This window comes from Neolamprologus brichardi, chromosome 1, assembly GCF_056152115.1.
Source record: "Neolamprologus brichardi isolate AB-2024 chromosome 1, ASM5615211v1, whole genome shotgun sequence".
In the NCBI taxonomy this organism is placed as follows: domain Eukaryota; kingdom Metazoa; phylum Chordata; class Actinopteri; order Cichliformes; family Cichlidae; genus Neolamprologus; species Neolamprologus brichardi.
The window spans coordinates 32663799-32684901 of NC_142104.1; the positions used below are offsets into that span (position 1 = coordinate 32663799).

Here is a 21103-nt window from a genome sequence, read left to right on the forward strand (position 1 = left end):
TGGTTCTAGTGAACTTACTCTCTCACACAAACACACGTTCAAATCAGTGATGCTCAGCAACCCCAAGAGAAGAAGAATAATTGGCTCTTGTGTGGACAAACCCCTCCTCTGCGCTTTCAGGAATGATAAATACAGAGCGTACCATGAGCATCATAGTGTGAAACCTCGCTCTCTACTAAAGGTCAGAATTTTACAGAAGCTCTCTAATATATAATTAATTCTGAAATAAATGTAATAACATGGCAGGACATAGGTGACCTCCATCAAAAACGAATGAAATGAAAACACCATCAAATGCTAAAGAAGAACTACAATCAGTCAGAGCAGAATGCCCTCATAAGTACAGTAATATGACTCCACTGTGGGTATGTGTGTGCAGTGACGCTCAGGGATCAGCTGTGCTTCCACCTCCTTTTCAGTTGTTAAATATGGGTGTGTATGGGTGTCTCCATCATTCTCTCTCTGGTGCTTTGGTAGGCTTCAGTAGTCTGGCTGGTGGCCAGAAATAGCCCCTCAGCTGGCACACTGTCCTAATTTATGACCCATTGCATTTAGTGGAGGGCAGCCCTGCTTCGAGATGCTCAGTTCATGTCCCACAGAGAGCACTAAACTGTAAAACCGCTAAAATGCCACCAGCAGTGTCAAGAAGGCAATCCCACCTATGTACCTTCTAACTATCACTGCAGACAAAAACACATCGTAACTGGCTCTAAAGTGCTGATATTCTCCATCTGCTTTTACCCCTGAAGATGTGAGGAATGCTGACTTCTTTGGATGTGTATCATGTGTAACATGAAGAGGCAAAACTGGCCCCAAAACCAAAGCCTGCGATGCTTTTAACTGAGAGCCAAATCCAGAAGTCTGAGCCAGAGGTTTCACAGATGACTGCACACCATACCACAAAAGTAAAAATAAATGGGCTAACTATTCACATCTACAACTATTTACCAGGGACTTCTGTGCCGCCGTTTCTAGCGAGGGCCACTTAAGTTGATCAGATGGGACTTCAAAGAGCTGGGTTTGTTTCACACAAACACGCAGGTAAATTTCTCAACGTTCTGCCAAAACAAACTTGGTAGGTCACTTACCATCTGAGAACGGCTCTTGGGACATCCATTGATATCACCAATCTTCTCATTGGCTGAGGAGAGACAGAAGAGACAGAGAGACAAAAGAAGAGATAATGAGACCTCTTTTCAGGCGTGTTCACTTAATGTAATCCTCTCCTTTATCCCGATGTGTGTGTCCCAGACAGTGACAGGCTGAGTGCAGAGAGCAGAGGTGTTCATGCCAGTGACTGGGATCCCCCCCTCTCCTCCTTTCCTATCCCCTCCTGCTGGCACATGAAATGCTATCTGGTCATAGCAAATGGGAGCGGGGCCGTTGGGGGCCCAACCAGGAGTGTTGCGCTGCTGTGTGTGTGTGGTGTCGAGAATCCCTCCCGTCCATTAGAAGGCCCAGCCCACAGCAGCTGAGACACAGCCCTCAGCTCACAGCTGACAACTGTGCTAACAGCACAGACTCCTGCATCAGGAGGCACGGTGGAGACTAGAGGGCAGCTACATGTCAGGACCACATCCTTTACACCATACAGCAGCACAAAACACTGTTCTCCCAGTGAAGTGGATGGTTTTGTTTTACAATTCACATATGAAAGAAATGTGGTCAGTTTTAGTGGGAATGACGAAGACTCCTGGGATTACTGGGCTTTTATAAATAGCTCCCATACACTTTGGACTGTGAATTAAAAGTGATTTAATTTTCAGTTTATGTTAGTTAATTGGTGGTGTTATCAGGTCAATTAGGTCAACATGCAATTAGAAACTTCAACAACTCCACCCATAAAAATGTAAAACCATACTCGTTTTAAAGTCCTCCTTGGGCAACACTGCTATACTTGTAGTGCTGCTGTTATTCGCTCCATAGAAGTCAAGCTTTGACTCCTTTTACTGAAGGTCTATGGATCTCCTTCACTGTTTCTTAAGATGATGACCCTTATGCCTGAATTTTAACTTTAGAAAAGAAGCAGGTGATGAAAAAAAATTGTTTTTAACATGTTGTATATTTTGTACACACAATGGCACACAACAGGATCCACTGCAGGTCTCGTGGTTTCTGTTCTCACGCTAAAGCACCAGGACAGTCTGACCATGAAGGACAAATTCATGGTGCAAGATAAGTGAATGTTGTAAAACCCAAAAGTAGGTGGCCCTACTGATCTTTGTAGATGGACACCGATCCCGCAAGTCTGGTCAGGTTTAAAGAGCAGTTGATGTTCGTTTCCTGCCCAAGACTGAGGTCTGTGGTGAAATCACAGGGTGCTCATACAAGTGGTCAGAAGGAGACTTATAGGAAGTGATCTAGAAATAGCAGCAGCTCAGGAAGAGCTCAAGAGGTCAAGATGACCTTCAAGGCAAGGGGTTTTTCACTTTTATGAACTTGGTATTGCAGCATGTATTTGGACACGACCTCTCTCTATGTACATTTAAAGCACGTCATTTTCATACTGAGAATTGAAATTTGGCATGAAGCGATTCCAAAATAGTTTAGTGCTAACAAGACTATCAGTGATTTAACACTACTACTGTTGGCTTTGGTTTGTGTGCTACCTAAAAATTGCACACTGTAGACACCAACACCCACAAGAGACACGTACTGTGTGATTTTGGGACACACTTAAAACTAAAAATAAAAAACAAACTCACACAGTTTATGTTGTGAATACTGAGCAAATAAATGAGCTGCTCACATTCCAGCAGCTGGGCTATACAACAGCTAGATTACTGGAGAAGACTAGAAACAGAGGACAAAGCCATGTCTTAATTTTGGTTGAATTTCACCGGACAGATTACCCTCTGAAATATTCATAAAAACAACTGATGATGAAATCGATCTGAAGGCTTGTGTGAAAGTCAACCCTGACCTTGAATCTAAGCAGATCAAATAGCTAAACAGGTGTCATATCGGCCAGGCCTCTGAACTTGTACGGCTGTTCCAACACCAGCAAGCTGCTCTGGTTTCATCACACTACAGTGGGGCAAAAAAGTATTTAGTCAGCCACCGATTGTGCAAGTTCCCCCACTTAAAATGATGACAGAGGTCAGTAATTTGCACCAGAGGTACACTTCAACTGTGAGAGACAGAATGTGAAAAAAAAATCCATGAATTCACATGGTAGGATTTGTAAAGAATTTATTCGTAAATCAGGGTGGAAAATAAGTATTTGGTCACCTCAAACAAGGAAAATCCCTGGCTCTCACAGACCTGTAACGTCTTCTGTAAGAAGCTTTTCTGTCCCCCACTCGTTACCTGTATGAATGGCACCTGTTTGACCTCATCATCTGTATAAAAGACACCTGTCCACAGCCTCAACCAGTCAGACTCCAAACTCCGCCATGGCCAAGACCAAAGAGCTTTCGAAGGACACCAGGAAAAGAATTGTAGACCTGCACCAGACTGGGAAGAGTGAATCTACAATAGGCAAGCAGCTTGGTGTGAAAAAATCAACTGTGGGAGCAATCATCAGAAAATGGAAGACATACAAGACCACTGATAATCTCCCTCGATCTGGGGCTCCACGCACGATCTCATCCCGTGGGGTCAAAATGATCATGAGAACGGTGAGCAAAGATCCCAGAACCACACGGGGGACCTGGTGAATGACCTGCAGAGAGCTGGGACCAAAGTAACAAAGGTCACCATCAGTAACACACTACAACGGCAGGGAATCAAATCCCGCAGTGCCAGACGTGTTCCGCTGCTGAAGCCAGTGCATGTCCAGGCCCGTCTGAAGTTTGCCAGAGAGCACATGGATGATACAGCAGAGGATTGGGAGAATGTCATGTGGTCAGATGAAACCAAAGTAGAACTTTTTGGTATAAACTCAACTCGTCGTGTTTGGAGGAAGAAGAATACTGAGTTGCATCCCAAGAACACCATACCTACTGTGAAGCATGGGGGTGGAAACATCATGCTATGGGGCTGTTTTTCTGCCAAGGGGACAGGACGACTGATCCGTGTTAAGGACAGAATGAATGGGGCCAAGTATCGTGAGATTTTGAGCCAAAACCTCCTTCCATCAGTGAGAACTTTGAAGATGAAACGAGGCTGGGTCTTCCAACATGACAATGATCCAAAACACACCGCCCGGGCAACAAAGGAGTGGCTCCGTAAGAAGCATTTGAAAGTCCTGGAGTGGCCTAGCCAGTCTCCAGACCTCAACCCCATAGAAAATCTGTGGCGGGAGTTGAAAGTCCGTGTTGCTCGGCGACAGTCCCAAAACATCACTGCTCTTGAGAAGATCTGCATGGAGGAATGGGCCAAAATACCAGCTACTGTGTGTGCAAACCTGGTAAAGACCTATAGTAAACGTTTGACCTCTGTTATTGCCAACAAAGGTTATGTTACAAAGTATTGAGTTGTATTTTTGTTATTGACCAAATACTTATTTTCCACCCTGATTTACGAATAAATTCTTTACAAATCCTACCATGTGAATTCATGGATTTTTTTTTCACATTCTGTCTCTCACAGTTGAAGTGTACCTCTGGTGCAAATTACTGACCTCTGTCATCATTTTAAGTGGGGGAACTTGCACAATCGGTGGCTGACTAAATACTTTTTTGCCCCACTGTATGTGGGTATTAGGTTTTCCCAGGAGACAAGAAGCAGCAGGCAGAAAGGAGGTACAAAACAGGTGAATGGATGGCTCTGGTTGGAAATTATTTAATCTGAGAGCAAAGCTGTAGCCAGCTGTCACCTGGATTGCATTAACATCAGGTACTTTTTCCACAATGCAGAAACTCAGGAGCCACCTTTCACTTATAAAATTTAGCAAAACTTTCATTTCTTGAGCTCCAAAATAGTCTGAATAATCAGGTTCACTGCTAATGAATTATTTAATACTAACTGAACAAACACAGAGGAGCAAGACAGACTCTGTTCAACATGGTCCCATGTTACCCAGTCAAAACATCAAACTTTCATAAGAATAAATCACAAAAAACACGACCACATCCAGGCTGGAAAGTAGCATTAGAACAGTTCCACATTATTGTGTCAGCATTTATGCTTGTGCATATCCCCAAAGCAATATAATGGCAACCTTGCTCCTTAGTCACCATACAGGTGTGAAAACAACTGGATTTTCCTGGAACCCTTTTAACAGACGAAGATTGGTATAACCTAAAAAGACCTATAATGCTCAGACAGCTTTATATAGTGCCAAATTAAAACAACAGTCGCCTCAAGGTGCTTAATATTGTAAGAGACCCTAATAGTAGAGACACCCCCCCCCCCCCCCCCAACAATCAGACATGGCCTTATAATCAAGCACTGGGCGACAGCAGGAAGGAAAAACTAAATTTTAACAGAATGAAACCTCCGGCAGAACCAGGCTCAGGGACGAAGGCATGAACTTCATGACCTAACTCAAAACACAATCACATGCAACAACTGATGTAGTGTGAGAACAGTAAAGGTCTTCATAGCATAAAATGTACAGAATCTGGGTCAGAGACACAGGGGAGGAGCAGGGAGCAGAGTCACTGACATGCTGAATCACCGGTCAGCTGGTGTTTGCCTGTTTTAGCTGCAAGGCTGCCGGCAGATGAAATGACAGGCTGAGGATGGCCAGACAAGATGACAAGACTGATGATGATGATGATAATGATTATTTTACAGACGAGAGCATGGGTCAAAAACACAGACGATCAGCAGTGGGTTGAACAGCTGCATACTGTGTATAACTGCTGTTGTTGAGTTATAAGCTTTCTTAATTTGATTGAGGATCATAAGACTCTTTGAGAACATAACTGAATCAAAAACATGCTTAACAATACAAACACGATGCAAGACATTGGTTTGTAAAGAGTTGAGACATAGCAAAGCACAAACTTCAGAAAGTTTAAATTTATTTGATTTATATTTATATTCACTCTTCTAACTGTTCTCCTTTCTCTTCTATACATTCTCCCTGTCTACAGACTGTAGTTCACTAACTGTCTAGAAATTCATAAAAGTTTTCCTCAACAGTAGTGTTTTTCTCCTGACTATTGGCCCTTTGTGGAAGTAACTACTTCAGCTGCTTTATAGTTCAATATTACATTAGATAATAGAGTAAAATGGTTTAATCTTATCACCTCAACAAAAGAAGAGTTTGTAGTTAATGATGATGTTTGCCAAGCGACCATTTATTTGGTAAAGGTCAGCCGTATCTAAACAAGTAATGACGTGGCTCGCATTTTTCTCCAGCAGTCACTTGATCAGAGCTGGCTTCTTCCAGCAGGGCCTGGAATTAGAAGTTGGTTTCCTTACCTACGACCTGTATGATCTCAGCCAGCAGCACTCCGTCCGTGACGTCTGTTTGCAGGTCCTTGATCAGACGCTTGTGTCCTGACTTGGCGAGGTAGTGGTTGGCCCAGTCCGTGTAAATCTGCGGTCAGACACAAACACGAGCACGGTGTTTCAGTTACGTGCCAACAAAAATAAAATTCTTTCCAAAAACAGGGCCGACCCTGTCAGGTCGCCCATGTGTTTCAAACTCCATAAACACTTGAAAAACTACAAAAGCTATAAATGGATGAAGCAAATTTACGACTAATAAAATAACAGCATGCTTGAATGGGAGCAGAGTAGCCCTCTTTTCTTTTGTTGGGGGCTCCGATCTGGCATATATCCGCGTGGTATTCAAATTGGGGCCATTGTGCTCAGCCAGGGCATTCATCTCGGAGCACACGGCGGCTGTTTTCAATGGGCCATGCTGACATCACTCTCTGGGGACAGAAAAGACCCTTCACTGCCTGGGGGGGGAGGAGAGGACACGGGGGGAGGAGGGGGGTGTTGGTAGAGAACGCATCTGAATAATCTGAATAGCTTCCCTCATAATTAGCTGCAAACTCTCTTTTTTTACTCCCTCTGTGATCATAAGAAGTGAGTCTCTCTTTCTGAGGAGGTAAAAAAAATGAAGTGGCTGAAGAGAAGTTGTGCAGAAGGGTATTCCTAAAAATGAAAGAAACGGATGTGTCATCAACCCATCTTGATATGCAACAATGTCCAGCTTGTCTGTAAACTGCGCAGTCTCTGTGTGACAAGTGCAACATCAGAGGAGCCCAAAGGGATTTGAAATATGTGCTTCTAAATAAAGACACCTCTCACTCCATGTCTCACTCTTGCATTCATAGAAACTCAGAGACCTGCAGTCCACTAAGACATGACAGGAAAGTGTCAATCAGCATGTTTAAGTAACTGTCAGCTTTCTGCAGTAATCTCATTTCACTAGCTGGCTTGACAGCGTTTTTAGTGGATAAAGGTGAATGGCTTAAACATGAATTGAGCTGGGGTTTGGGGAAGGCCTCAGAGGGAACTGGTGGCAGCTCCCAGGCCTAGCAGAACAAAAAGCTTGTAGAACTGGGGTATCCATATATAAATAAGAACCGGAAGGGGCGTGTTTGGAGGCGTGGTCCCGGTCCTAAAATTCAGGCACTTTAACTGCAACTCTTCGTTGCCAAGTAAACTAGAAATCCAGCTTCAGTGATTGGATCCTCCATCTCTTAAACTCAGCTTGGTGTACCCCTCAAACTGATTTTCAGAGAGATCTGCCTTCTCTGCTTTGTACAAAGTTTATGCTTTTGATTAATCTTTCTTTTACACAGAAGAAAATAATGATTAGTCAGGCTGACAGATTCTTGTATTAAGATAATGGGATGCAAGTCAAACACAAAGTAGTTTCTGCTGGCATAAATGTCAAATTCCAAAACTGATTGATTTACAAAATCCAGACACACAAGCAAGCGAACTTCATCAGTACACACTTCACTGTGAAATTCAAGTCTATCTGTCAGTCCTCAGTGAGTGCATGGCATTGTGAAGGTCAAGCCTAAAAGCACATGCTTGAGGTGACGTGTGTGGCACAGTTGTGACCCTTCTTTCTTTGAATTTGCACTGTAAACAAACCTGAAGCTTTTCTGCCTCGACAGATGAATCACTGCCCTCATGAAGTCTTACAACAGGTGCGAACACTTCAAAAAGATTCATAAACACGCACATCCGTACACTCATCATCACGCACAAGCTCAAACGCAAAAGGTTTACGATGCAAACACACGACCACACATTAAATACAAAGCGCCTCGGAGCGACATTTTGAAATTACACGGGCTGCATTCCCAAACACAAACGCACAGTTACAACAAAAAAGGTTCTGAGTGACAGGCTGAACTAAAAAAAGCCTTTAAGCTGCCGGATTAGACGATCCATTCACACTCTCAGCTGGTTGTGGAAAAAAGGAAGTGCAATCTTGAAGAGCTTTTATGTGAATGTGCAAGCGCTCTTTGAAGTAGTTTTGGGCAGGTAAATGGAGGGCTTGGATTGCAATTAAAAACGAGGTGAAATGGGTAGCTGTCATTCATGGAGCTGTAAACCACAGGGGAGGTCAAATGGCCCGAGGGCAAGTGGAGAAGGGGGTATGGGCTTGTCGCAAGGGTAGAGATAAGTTAGCAACAGGTTCCTTTTAAGTCCCGAAAGAGACAACTTTTCAAAACACACTTTATTTCTCTGATGTTTCCAACTCGGGCAGCTCAAGCTTCAAATGCGGCAGGTAGAAATTTTCATTTTAAAGAAAGGCTTGATGCAACTTAGTGCTGCGTTCAAGAAGCAAACTTCACAGTGACCACAGGGATTTTGATCAAAAATGAACATTTTGAACTGAAGCAAATAAATATTTTAATATATATGTGAAAGGTCTAACTTGCAGTACAACGTCACAAAAACACCACCTGGGAGAGAGCAAAACAGAGATAAAAGGATAGCGAATACTTAACTTACATTCACCATGTCAACAGAAACTCAATTAAGCATTAATAACAGGGCCATCCACAGTGATGCATCATTTGCTTCAAGTTTCCCCCTGCTGCTGTCCAACTGAATCAGTCAACATAAGTCAGATGCATCTACATCAAAGACCTCACTCATAACTGGAACTTTGAAATAAACAGGAAAAAGAAAGAATGCAATAATGGGAATCATGTGTGGTAAACCACACATTTATTGGAGCTTCTGTGATCTGGAAGTTGCTTAAAGAAAAAGTGATGGGTGATGAGAGGCAGACATCAGATCTGGGAGGCAATTTAACAGGCTGAATACTTAGTGAAGAGAAGTATTAATTCCATATTGATTCAATATCCATCTATCAAACACAGATGAGATACAACAGATTCCGGTTCAGTCTTTAATTTAAACCACTGTTAATAATATATAGACAATTTAATCACTAAGCAGATAAGAAGATAAGCAGTTAACATTATTACACGGGACAGTCCCGTGGCATTATTGGCATTTCTGTGTGTAGCTGGTCACTGAACACACAGTACACATACCGTACCTGAAAACAAAACATTTCAAGTATCAAAGATCTATTAAACTATTGATTTCTAATTTTTATTTTACTTGTAAAATCTTTGGTAAGGTCAGGGGTCAAATATGACATGATATTTTATCTAAGATATATATATATCTTAGCTAATTATAGGCCAATCTCCAACCTTCCTTTCATATCAAAAACCCTTGAAAGAGTAGTTGTCAAACAGCTAACAGATCATCTGCAGAGGAATGGTTTATTTGAAGAGTTTCAGTCAGGTTTCAGAGTTCATCACAGCACAGAAACAGCTTTAGTGAAGGTTACAAATGATCTTCTTATGGCCTCTGACAGTGGACTCATCTCTGTGCTTGTCCTGCTAGACCTTAGTGCAGCATTCGATACTGTTGACCATAATATCCTATTAGAGCGATTAGAACATGCTGTAGGTATTACAGGTATTGCGCTGCAGTGGTTTGTATCATATCTATCTAATAGACTCCAATTTGTGCATGTAAATGGAGAGTCCTCTTCACACACTGAGGTTAATTATGGAGTTCCACAGGGTTCAGTGCTAGGATCAATTCTGTTTACATTATACATGCTTCCCCTAGGCAGTATCATTAGAAGACATAGCATACATTTTCACTGCTATGCAGATGACACCCAGCTCTATCTGTCCATGAAGCCAGATAACACACACCAATTAGTTAAACTGCAGGAATGTCTTAAAGACATAAAGACCTGGATGGCTGCTAACTTTCTGCTTCTTAATTCAGATAAAACTGAGGTTATTGTACTCGGCGCTGAAAAGCTTAGAAATATGGTATCTAACCAGATTCTTACTCTGGATGGCATTACCTTGGCCTCCAGTAACACTGTGAGGAACCTTGGAGTCATTTTTGACCAGGATATGTCCTTCAACGCACATATTAAACAAATATGTAAGACTGCGTTCTTCCATTTGCGCAACATCTCTAAAATTAGAAATATCCTGTCTCAGAGTGATGCTGAAAAACTAGTTCATGCATTTATTACTTCCAGACTGGACTACTGCAATTCATTATTATCAGGATGTCCAAAAAACTCACTGAAAAGCCTTCAGCTAATCCAAAATGCTGCAGCAAGAGTACTGACAGGGACTAGAAAGAGAGAGCATATTTCTCCTGTTTTGGCTTCCCTTCATTGGCTTCCTGTTAAATCCAGAATTGAATTCAAAATCCTGCTCCTCACATACAAGGTCTTAAATAATCAGGCCCCATCTTATCTTAATGACCTTGTAGTACCATATCACCCTATTAGAGCACTTCGCTCTCGCTCTGCAGAACTACTTGTTGTTCCTAGAGTATTTAAAAGTAGAATGGGAGGGAGAGCCTTCAGTTTTCAGGCCCCTCTTCTGTGGAACCAGCTTCCAGTTTGGATTCGGGAGACAGACACTATCTCTACTTTTAAGATTAGGCTTAAAACTTTCCTTTTTGCTAAAGCATATAGTTAGGGCTGGACCAGGTGACCCTGAATCCTCCCTTAGTTATGCTGCAATAGACGTAGGCTGCCGGGGGATTCCCATGATGCATTGAGTTTTTCCTTTCCAGTCACCTTTCTCACTCACTATGTATTAATAGACTTCTCTGCATTGAATCATATCTGTTATTAACCTCTGTCTCTCTTCCACAGCATGTCTTTTATCCTGTCTTCCTTCTCTCACCCCAACCGGTCGCAGCAGATGGCCGACCCTCCCTGAGCCTGGTTCTGCCGGAGGTTTCTTCCTGTTAAAAAGGAGTTTTTCCTTCCCACTGGCGCCAAAGTGCTTGCTCATAGGGGGTCATATGATTGTTGGGTTTTTCTCTGTATCTATAAAGCGCCTTGAGGCAACTTTTGTTGTGATTTGGCGCTATATAAATAAAATTGAATTGAATTGAATATTTGGATGCAAGCTATAATGTGATATTTAGAATCCCCATATACCAGTATCATTCCCAATGCTGCCAGTAGAAACAAAGACACTTATTTTTAAATAGCTCTATATCACTTTGAGCTGATCAGGCAAAACTATTGACTTTAAGAGAAATGTCAGAGGTCAAATGTGAAATATTTTAAATTTACCCCCCACCTGTAAGAATTATAGTTTCTAAGTTAGAAGGTTCTTGTCCATTTCAGACCAAGAACTCACTAAGTGGAGGACCTGAAAACATAACCTATTGTGGTTGTCCTCTGAATACATCATTTAAAATGCTTGAAACAGGGACCTATCATGAAATAAAATACAAATCACACTGTTCCATAAATATGAAAGCATTTACACCAACATAATGACTTACATGTTCTGTATCTCTGGTACATGTATCTGCTAATATCATGAAAATGATCAACAACACTGTGGCAGTCGGGGATCCATAACGTGCAGATGCATCTTCTAAGATGGAAAATCCCCCCATTACCCCCTGATGGTAATGGGGGTCGTTTTAGGAGTTGTAAGTTGGAGCTGTGGTAAGGGACATTCCCATCATCAGAGAAAACAACATGACACTGACTCATTCACAATGTCACGGACTTACAGAAACTGTAAAATGTGGCCTATCAATTCTACTGACATTTTGCTTTGGGAATATGTCACCTCCATAAACCAAATCTGGGCCTACCGGTAGTTTGCATCTTTCTTTGATATAACAGTAACAATTAGCAGCGCAGTCTGATGGTATTTGGAGAGTTACAGATATCTACTGTTTTTGCCCTGGGCTTAAGGACCCTGGATTTGAAACTACAGAAAGGCATTGAGATTGGAGTTGGAGTGTTAACCATCAGAATCACTTAGACACTGTGTCCATCCATCATGTAGAAGTGGTAATCACCAGACGCCCCATGTTACAATATTATCATGATACTTCATTCTAGATATTATTGCAATTTCTAACATTTTGTGACATTCTGAGTATTGGAATAACAAACTGTGATTTATCACCTTCTTCAACTTGGTTAAACTTTGTCAATATTTGTTTTAATTAGACTCAATAAGATTAAGTTATCTCACTTCAGTTATTTGTTTTCTGCTGCAACACTGAAAGCATTTCAAGCACACCAACACTGAAACCTGACATAAATGCTGCCATTATACAGTCATTCTGGTATCAGTGTGTGATTGTATGGAGTCTACAGTAGATTTTCTCTCCATTGCTTGCCATTTAGTCAAAAGATTCTTTCAACAGTGAGCCATGCTTTGTCAAGTCACAAGCACACACCGCATGAAAGCCTGGACCTAACTGCATCATCGTGTTCACATAATAATAATGTTCCCTTTAAGGCTTAAAATTGGAAAAGCATCAGTTCTTCAAAGCCTCTAACAAACATTGATGAGTCATTCAGACTGCTGCATCTTTCCTTTTTTTTTTTCTTACAGAAACGCACAGATTTGCTTCACATCCAGCATCCCTGCTGCCTCAGCTTTCTGAGTCACCAAGCTGGTGTGGGATGCCTACAGAAGGGCATGACGCACACAGGCCATCCCTGCAGTGCTCGGTTGGCCCTGTCAAATAGAAGTTGAGGGCAGCCAGAGCCTCACACTGGGAAGTGTGCCCTCAATTTGAAGGGCACTTTCTGAAAACTGAATAGTTCAGATGCATAAGTTTGGCAAAGGCCACTCGGCTGAGGACAGAAGGAGGAGACAGACTGATGTGTTTGTGTACTTCCTGCGGGCATGTTTGCTTATTCCAAACTCTCACGCAGCTGGAGCAAACACTTTTTATTTCGTTTGCTCTTTTATCTCTGTTGTTTGCATTAACACTCACTTGAGAAATGATAACTTGTTCACTAAAGTAAACACTGCACTCTATCTAATCTGATGCTTGTCCTCACTCTGCTGCAAGTGACTTTTTTAAGTACCTAAAACTTGGTTATCGACCGTTTTTTTTGATCACATTCAATTGAATTGAATTCAGTTTTATTTATATAGCACCAAATTACAACAGCAGCCGCCTCAGCACACTTTACTACACATACTGTAACGTAAAGACCCTACAATAATACAGAGAAAACATAACAATCAGACAACACCGTCTGAGCAAGGACTTGGGAAGAGTGGAAAGGAAAAACTCCCTTTTAACAAGAAACTCTCCATCAGAACCAGCCTCAGGAAGGGGCAGACATCTGTCAATGCAAGTGATGGATAGATGTATAAATGCAGAGAGAAGAATAAGAAACACTCAGTGCATCATGGGAAGCTGTCAGTAGCCTGGGCCTTTTGCAGCATAACTTTGTTTCTAGTGTTTGCATGTTTAAGGACAGTGGGAAATTTTAGCTAGCAATGGACAATCATCAATAAAATTCTATACCAAATTATTGTTATATTAGAGTTAATGGAATTACAGTAAACATACTAAAATAACCACACAGCTATCAGGCTTCCCCTACACACATACTAAAAAACTTGCTGTCAGTACTGTTTGTTTAATTTGCGCATTCCCAGGGCCCGCAAAATTTCAAAATCCCTGGTAGCCCTTCGGGCAGGGACTCTTCAGTCTTTGGTAGCCCAAAATAAATTTAAGTAGCCCGAATAAAAAAAGAGAACAATTTTTTTGATTGATGTTAATCAAAAAATTGTTGAAACACAAATTACAACATTGTATAAAAATTACAATCATCAACTCAAATACTTGGTTCTAATTAAACAAAAATTTCTATGAACTTGTAAGAACTGTAGAACATGAATCAGTCTGTGTCAGATCCTGAATTTGAATTTTCCACTGAAGTCACGGGTTTTTGAAGTTTGCAAAGACTGCTAAATTGTGCCAGTGGTAGTTCACTCTTTGCAACATAGTACGCTGTTCTAAGCAGATTTTTCAGGTTTATTTTTAGTATGTTATTTGCAATTGGTGTTTGTTCTGGGAAAGATATTGCAGACTGAACAATAATGCATTTCTTGCATTTCTCATGGGTTCTAACGGGGGCCTTTCTTAAAATTACTGGTCCCAGTAACAAAGGCGCTTGTCGACTCAGAAATCGAGGGAAAACCAACAACACACCCGGCAGAACATTATGTTATTTACACGGGTGCACATAAGTGGTCCGCATGTGCGCATTCGCTGTCAAAATAAAAGACGCGCACCAGATAAGAAGTTGCAACGCGCGTTTGCGTCCATATAAAAGGCACTGTTTTTGTCCGCTAGAGTGGGATTTTCACGGCACATTCCGCACCACATATGTGCGTTCATCATTTGTTTGAAGCCAGCTCACCTCCTGCAACCACTTTTCCGAGAATACGCGCTTCTTTTGTGGTTCGGACTCCTTCTGACATTTCTTTGGAGGTGGAGGAACACCAAAGTAATTGCTTAAAGGAGCTTCTTCAACATCTTTAAGAGTTCTAAACAAATGTCTGTCCTCCTCCAGAAAATCTTATGTACGCAAACACGCGTTGCAACTTCTTATCTTGTGCGCGTTTTGTATTTTGACAGCGAATGCGTACCTGCGGACCACTTATGTGCATCTCTGGTTATTTAGCTCGTCATATTGCAGCCACAGAAATTCTTTTGTCCATGAAACCATAAAGCTGCACTTTCTCTTTGCCTTATAGTCTGATTTGTCATAACTTTTCCGTTTTGTGGTTAGCTTTTCTTTGGCTGTCCCTTCTTCACCCTGACCTGTCTTATTTGGCTCAGCAGAACTAAAATATATATCCTGCTGCTTTTACACACGCACTCACATAATGCTCAGCGATTCTCTGCGCGATCAACCTCTCACATGTTTAAGCTTGCTGCGGGAGATTTCACTTGTCATGTTTGCATAGTAAGCTAACGATTGATAAGACGATGTCAGAGGAATTGGTGCGTAAATTATCATCACTCACCAATCAGTGCTGTCGTCGCTCTCTATACATAGTTCAGCGATTGCAAAGTGAAAGCAAAAAACAAGCGCAAATTCAAACGCGATTTCAATATGTCACATACTGACAGTGGCTCACCGATGCCAATGACATAATTACCCAGCTACATTTCCGAAAGAATGCAAAAGCATTGACATACATTTTTCCTTCCTATGATAGCCCGACGGGCAGGGCAGAGATAGATTTTGGTAGCCCGACTGGAAAAATCGCTGGCCCCGGGAGGTCGGGCTAGCGATTTTGCGAGCCCTGGGCATTCCAAAAACAGAAGCGTCTAATTTTACCACATGGGTTCAGCAATATGCTCAAAATGTTTTCCTGGCATTTTGGATTTGTATATTTTTAGTTTGGTGATAACGATGTGTTTCCTTTTTTTTTCCAACCGCAAAGGTTTTCGAATTGTTTCATAACCGAGAGGTGTGTTAATTTTCTCCACTTGTCGAGGACCATTTAGTCTTTCCACTGAAGTTCAAGCGTAAAAATCACAAACCAGCCGCAATATTTCTCACATTTTCACACGGCATTAAACCACAACACCTGAGGTCTGTCCTTCGAAGCACAGTTCTCACATACGTCGATGGCGCAGCAACAATTATGTTGATAACTTCAGGACTATTACCCTTATTACTTTCAGGGTTCAGTAAGCAACCTAAAAAGCGCTGTGCTTAACACGCCATTATGAACTAATCTACCAACATGAGCAAGAACTTTAAGGAGAACGCAGCAGGACCAAAGCTGCCATAAAGTGCTATCTCTTACAAAAAGCTTTCATAGGGAGCCAGGACTTAAACAGCTCTTGTTATAATTCAGGTAATGGCCCTGAGTGCTGAGTCTACAAAAGACATGCTCTGATAACAATGCTTTCTTCTACCTTTTCAAAAGAAATCTACCTCGTCAAATGCAGACCAACCTAAGTTGAAGGCCTCTTCCTGCGACTATTTAGGGGTTTATAAGGTAAAACTAAATCCCAGCACTGAGACTCCATTCATTTATTAAACTCGTAGCATACCCATTTCGGTAAGGAGGAATCTATTATAATTCCATGCTGTTCCTGGAGATCAGTTTCTACCCCTGACATGTCTATTTCAAGCTGACCTTTCCTCTTGCACTCTCTCCCCAGTCTCCCTTCTTAAATCCCGAAGTAAATGCATACTCTCTATCATTTCTTATGTTATTTTATCTTCACCAAAAGGTAGATAAGTATTAAAAAAAGCATTCATAACACCCTGACAGTCTCACTGCATTAAGTACTCCCTGGTTTCTTACCACTTTGTAGGCTTCACAGGAAAAGCGGCTGTAGCTTCTGGCTGGCACCCTGAGCCCGCTGTACCCCGCCATGTGGGGCCACCAGGTCGATAAACACGAATATCTGGGAGAAGATAACTTCAGATTTTGAAGATCCTTCAGCTTCAAAAAGACCAAAAGATAAGAGCACTTCGTGCGCACTGGAACAGATAACTGGTCATGCTGTGTGTCCCCCCTCACACACACATCTCTGTGACAACGTCTGTCTGGCTTGCTTGTAGGAAAGGGGCATGCTTTATTCTTCCATAAATGTACTTCTCTCTTATCTCACCGTGTTTTAGTCAGCTTCATAGTGAAGTCTCAGACAGTCTGACACTCTTTTAATCTTCCTCTCCTTCTCCCCCTCCCTCACTGTCTGTCATTCACTGAGTCAGACACCTTGACTCAGTTCCTTCTTCTGCTACGAGTGGAGAGACTGTCAAAAGAAAACTAACTTAGAAACAGAACCTTTTATGTTTAATACTTGAGAACTGTGTTAGGGAGGATTGCTGTGTTTGGAAAAGACAAACAAGACAAAAACCCAAAACTCCAGCGTGAAAGACCGTTAACTGTCAGGCTTTCCCTACATAAGTTACCTACATTATCGGTGGCCCAACCTGCATGTAACAGTTCTTCAACTAAGCCGTGTCTTCTGTTGTACTAGGGGAACATAACTGGTGCTGATTCAGGCAATGAGAAAGAAATCAGATTCTGAAGTTTCCTACTGTACGTGGTGCTTCACAGCACATCGTTGCTCCCTGTGTCGAAGACAGATTATATAAATATGATGGATGTCTTTGGTCCTCACACTTTATGACAGGACACTTTAGTGACCTTCATGCACACCTGGTGCTGTACTTTACAGCAGGCACGCGCACACACACACACACGCACACACTCAAATACAAACACAAAAATACGGTTGGTCTCAGGTGTCAGGGGTGGACTGTGCTACTTCCCAAATCCAGCCATCATCTTATGTCATCAGCAGTGTGCTGCTTCACATTCACAAAGGGACCTCACACCTTACAGTGTCACTAAAACAAATACAAACTTCAAGTGTGGGTCTCAGAGCAGCTTCACTAAAACTCTCCATGCTTTGCTCAAGAAAACACATATCTGCACTGCAATGTGCTGCCTTCTACGGGCTTTTAATCTGATGACTTCTAGATCGTATTAAAATAAATAAAGACAAATACATCCTCCAGTTTTCTCTAACATTAAAGACTTTTTGTGGGACAGCACGGTGGTGCGGTGGTTAGCACTATTGCCTCATAGCAAGAAGGTCGCGGACTTGAATCCACATCCATCTGACCAATTCTTCTTCCAAATACATGTGGGGTTAGGTTAACTTAGTATTCTAAATTGCCCATAGGTGTGAATGTGAGTGAGAATGGTCGTCTGTCTCTCTGTGTTAGTCCTGCAAAAGACAGACGACCTGTCCAGGGTGTACCCCACCTCTTGGCCTGTGGCAGCTGGATTATGCTCTAGTGATAGAACATGGATGTAGGGATGCACCGATACCGATACTGGTATCGGGTATCGGGGCCGATACTGTAAAATGTGTGTGTACTCATACTCGTAAAAGTTAACCGATACCATGAACCGATACTAACTTATTTCATTAATCAGAGGGTGGCTTGTCATTTCTGTTGTAGTTTTTTAGATTGGCCACTAGGGGGACATCCCGCGCTAAACAGGCACAGGGTTAGGCGAGTGAGACTGGCGGCTCCAGATAAAAAAGAGAAACTGGAGGCTGCTGTAGCTAGGCTAAGCAAAATGTCAGCAGTGTGGACCGGAACAGCCAAATTTAACTCAGGTTTTGGAAAAGCGATGAAAAATGTCAAGAGAAAATCCACGAGCAGTTAAAATAACAGAGGCTCTGACTCATTTTATCGCTCTGGATGACCAGCCAATGCCGGTCGTGGAAAATCAGGGAGATAATGGTGCCAAAACTTTCTGAAGAGGTAAAGACAAGCTGTGTGTGCACGATGTCAGTTCTTGGTTTAACGGCACAGTGGACTGATGATCCGCGGGCAGATGAGGAGTTTGTTCGTCAATGCTGAATACTTAAGTTATTTTGTTTGTTTGTTTACAGTATGGACACTCTGCAATAATTTAAAAGTTTATTTTATTCTCAAACCTAATTTGTATTTATTTTATTCCAAACAGAAATGTTTATTTATTATTCTGAAAGCTCGAGACAGTGCCAATAGTTCAGTGGTATTTTGTTAAATTACAATGTGGAGACTCTGCAATAATTTAACAGAAGTGCTTATTTTTCACTTGAAATTTTTTTGTGGTCATTTTTATTAAGATTTAATTTTTTATCGGCAGAGAATAAAATAAAACCTTTCTTCCAATTCATTGTATTTGTGTGTGTGTGTGTGTGTGGTAGAAGTATCGGTTTTTGTACTCGGCAAGTACTCAGATCCAAGTATCGGTATCGTATTGGTTTGAAAAAATTGGTATCGTTGCATCCCTTCATGGATGAATACATGCATTTAAGATTTTTCTTTCCCACTTTTTCCAAAGTAAAGGATGACCTCTTTAACACCCTGAAAAACTACTTAGAAAACGTATTTTTGTGGGTGACCCCTCCTGCTGCCTAGACATGCTGAGCCATATCGATGAGGACTCAGCATCCCTCCATACTGCTGCAGGCTGAGGGTGACATGTGGCAACACATCCCCTCTGACCCAGGCTGGGCTGGCTAGCAGATGGCTGGTGGGAGATGATGGATGGACAGAGTCACTTATACAGCAATCAAGAATCAAGAAGTGAGGGGTGGGAGTGGTACATAGGGGCATCCTACTTACCCAACAGTGGTATATTTTTCTGTCACTTCTGACACAGTCTCAACAACATTCACTGTGAATGCAGGAAACTTGCTCGTCTTAAAAAAAACAAAACAGAAACACAGCACTGGGCAAAGGGAATTCTCTGCACAGCTCTCAGTGAGCACTAGCAGACACAAACAGATGGCTTCTGAGAAAACAAGCATCACAAAGGTGTCCTGGTCTGACAAAAATGACAGCAGTCTGCTCTACCAGCTGCGGTGCCATGCCCTGTGCTCTAACACTGAGATTTTCAATGCTTGACCAGTGGGTGGTCAAACAGACTTTCCATAGCAACACTTTATGATGTACTATAACTACAAAACTAGAGGCGAATGCAAGCTTGAGTCAGTGAAGCAATTCAAGAAAAACAAAGAAAAAAAGTATATAATACTAGAATATTACAAATAGTTTTATATGTATTTATCTTTATCTTATTTCTTCTTTTTAAAAGAATTATTCTTATATACCAGACAGGTTGCAGTGACAATACTATGAACAACCCCTGAAATTACCTGGAAATAGCAGTAAGTTTTCCCCTTTCCGAACACAAGCCATTCAAACTCAAGCCTTCTAAATGTCTAAACATTCCTTTGCTACAGTGGAAAAAGTTTACTGGGTGTCTTTCCCATCATCCGTCCTGACAAACCAAACATAAATGTTTTAAAGACGGAGTACGAGGTGCATGTTCTTCATACAGTAATCCCACCAAACCAAAAACAAACAAAAACAGCACAGAGGCATTTGTGCTGCTTTCTTTTTCTCTCCTCTTCATTAAAAGTGTATCTGTGGCTGCAGCTTTTCGTTTGGTGTCATAAGCAGGATACACCATGGTTAGTTCATGGTCTGTAAGGCCCTTGGCAGCGATCCACTCCATGCCAGTGTACTCACACTGTCCTCTCAAGTGGCTTTAGCCCACAGAAAACTGAACCAGGCCAGCTTTAAATAAGCCCTCGTGTCTTTGCTTACTCTCTGTTTGGCACATGAAAGACATGTGGCTTTGTGAGGCATGGAGGCCATACTAGGCACATGTAGACAAACGACTTGGCCAGAGCTGTGCTGTTAAGAAGATAGGAAACAGGGCCAAGAGACGGAGTGAGTAGGTGCTGGCACCTGTACTTGTCAAAAGTGATCTGAAGACCACGGGCTAAAAAACATCATCCAGTAATCAATAAAAAGAAAAGAGCATTTGCATCCAGCAGCGAGATCTGTGAATGTACAGAAAGGTTCTTCCAGCATATGAGAGAGAAGTGAATCATGAGTACGTCAAAATTCCCCAAAGTCGTGCACAGCTGAGACGGCACAGCAGTGTCTGCGACGCAACATGTAATCAACATCAATTTTGAGACATGCACCCTGATGCACATGAGGGCACAGCAGTTGTTATAAAGACAATTTTGGTAGGGATGTTAGAGCGAAACAGCTTCAGGTCCTTGAAAATCAGCAGATATATGCAGCATCTGAGGTGTGAGCTCCAGAACTCTACAATACCACTGCTGTTGTTTTAACTCTCCTGCATTTGGAAAAGCACTTATCCACCATACAATGACTTTTTAAGCCCTGTATAATGTATATTCAACCTTCAATCTTTATACCTTTGAGTCTGATGTTGAATTCCACAGCTTTTTCAGTTTAAAATTGGCCAAAGATTGCTGCTGCTTTCATATCCTTCTATTCAACCAAATGTTTGGGTGCATTATGGTTGCAGTGCATGCCATGTACCTGTGATTTCTTAGGATCAGCCACTTGACTTTATCAAAT

General features: G+C 41.9%; 1 protein-coding gene across 4 annotated transcripts in view; it reads right to left on the reverse strand.

The window, feature by feature from the left end:
* The window catches only part of nav2a (neuron navigator 2a), a 225740-nt gene that overhangs the window by 71216 nt on the left and 133421 nt on the right, over positions 1 to 21103 (reverse strand). For all 4 annotated transcript variants that reach the window (XM_087840960.1, XM_035909131.2, XM_087840966.1 and 1 more), the window contains 2 exons: positions 6316 to 6433; positions 1089 to 1141 (listed from right to left, as the gene is read on the reverse strand). In XM_087840960.1, coding sequence (XP_087697086.1) covers positions 1089 to 1141; positions 6316 to 6433 — 171 coding nt within the window. The remainder of the gene's footprint in view (positions 1 to 1088; positions 1142 to 6315; positions 6434 to 21103) is intronic.